At 39.8% G+C, this 1,176-nt stretch overlaps 1 protein-coding gene across 1 annotated transcript in view; it reads left to right on the top strand.

Moving 5' to 3' along the window:
* Window positions 1-238: 238 nt before the first annotated feature.
* Window positions 239-1,176, top strand: part of LOC107575818 (growth factor receptor-bound protein 10-like) — a gene marked incomplete at its 3' end in the record, with an annotated part of 3,362 nt that continues 2,424 nt past the window's right edge. The window contains exon 1 of the mRNA XM_016262147.1: window positions 239-349. Within this exon, the coding sequence (XP_016117633.1) occupies window positions 281-349 (69 nt within the window). The remainder of the gene's footprint in view (window positions 350-1,176) is intronic.

The following is a 1,176-nucleotide window of genomic DNA, read 5'->3' as shown; positions in this document are numbered from 1 at the left end:
TTTTTTTACATGCTTTAACTACTGTGGCTTAGTGGTTCGCAAAAAAATTTAATAAAAATGTCCCCTTGACAGACTTTTTAATATACCCCAGCTTCAGAGGTCACAACACATCCCATATGCTCTGATACAAAGTGTTCTGCGATCTTAAAATGATCTTGTGAAAATCCGTTAGAGCAGTAACAGCCACCTTGCCAGTAACTAACACCGTTTTGATGTCATCTGTTTGAATACAGAGAGATGCCTGGAAGATCATGAACTGGTTGTTCCTGTGCAGGCCTACATGTCTCCGGAGAGCAAGTTTCTCTTCAGGAAGAACTACGCCAAGTACGAGTTCTTCAGAAACCCACTGGTGAGTTGTCACAGAGAACAACTGTTTTCCTTCAGCCCACCCATGTGTTTCCTTGCCTCTCAAGACTACCACTTCAAGCTTAAATCCTTTGAAATTAAAGTCCGATTATCCTCGAAAATCTTGCCAAGAACACTTGATTCATGACCTGTGAGCTATAAATCCCTTAAATATGTAAATATCTCCAAAAAACGTCATGTTCCCACATTCCTGTTTTCCATATGCGAGAAAAACCTCCTTGTTAATCCATTTCCAGCCATTCAAGCACAGCTTGCACGTGTTCCACCTCACTAAGCACGTAACCTGCTTTTTTCTTATAAGCCAGTACTCAACACCTTTTAACTGATGGCATTTTGACAAGTACATTTGAATGTGTCGTATAAGCATCTTACGGTGTGAACACTGTGAAACATTTTATCCTGCTTTTTGTAAGCCATGGACTTTTTGTATGCTTGGAAAAAATGTTGATGCAAAAGCTTAATCTTATTTGAGCCTCTGCTTTAGTACGGTATGTAGTGTGTGCCAGCACTTGAGGCATCTTTGGGCCGGTTAGTCCGAGTCTGTTTTGACAGAGCACTTAACCTGCTCTTGGTAATCCGTGGCTTTGGCAAATGCTTAGTGCAACTCACCTAAATTAGCTTTAGATGAGTTTCAGCTTGTGTGTGTGCTTGAATTCATGCATGTTTCTTACCATGATCCTCTAACTCAACTGTTAAAGAGTCACGCCTCGATTTACTGGTTGTTCAAAAATTGAGTTGTTGATTTGTGTGATCAGCTAATCTATTTATTACTCACCTAAATGAATAATTATAGTTAATTGTGTGTGTGTG

This window comes from Sinocyclocheilus grahami, unplaced genomic scaffold, assembly GCF_001515645.1.
Source record: "Sinocyclocheilus grahami isolate Dianchi unplaced genomic scaffold, SAMN03320097.WGS_v1.1 scaffold2920.1, whole genome shotgun sequence".
Classification (NCBI taxonomy): Eukaryota; Metazoa; Chordata; class Actinopteri; order Cypriniformes; family Cyprinidae; genus Sinocyclocheilus; species Sinocyclocheilus grahami.
This window is presented reverse-complemented; position numbering and strand designations above follow the sequence as displayed.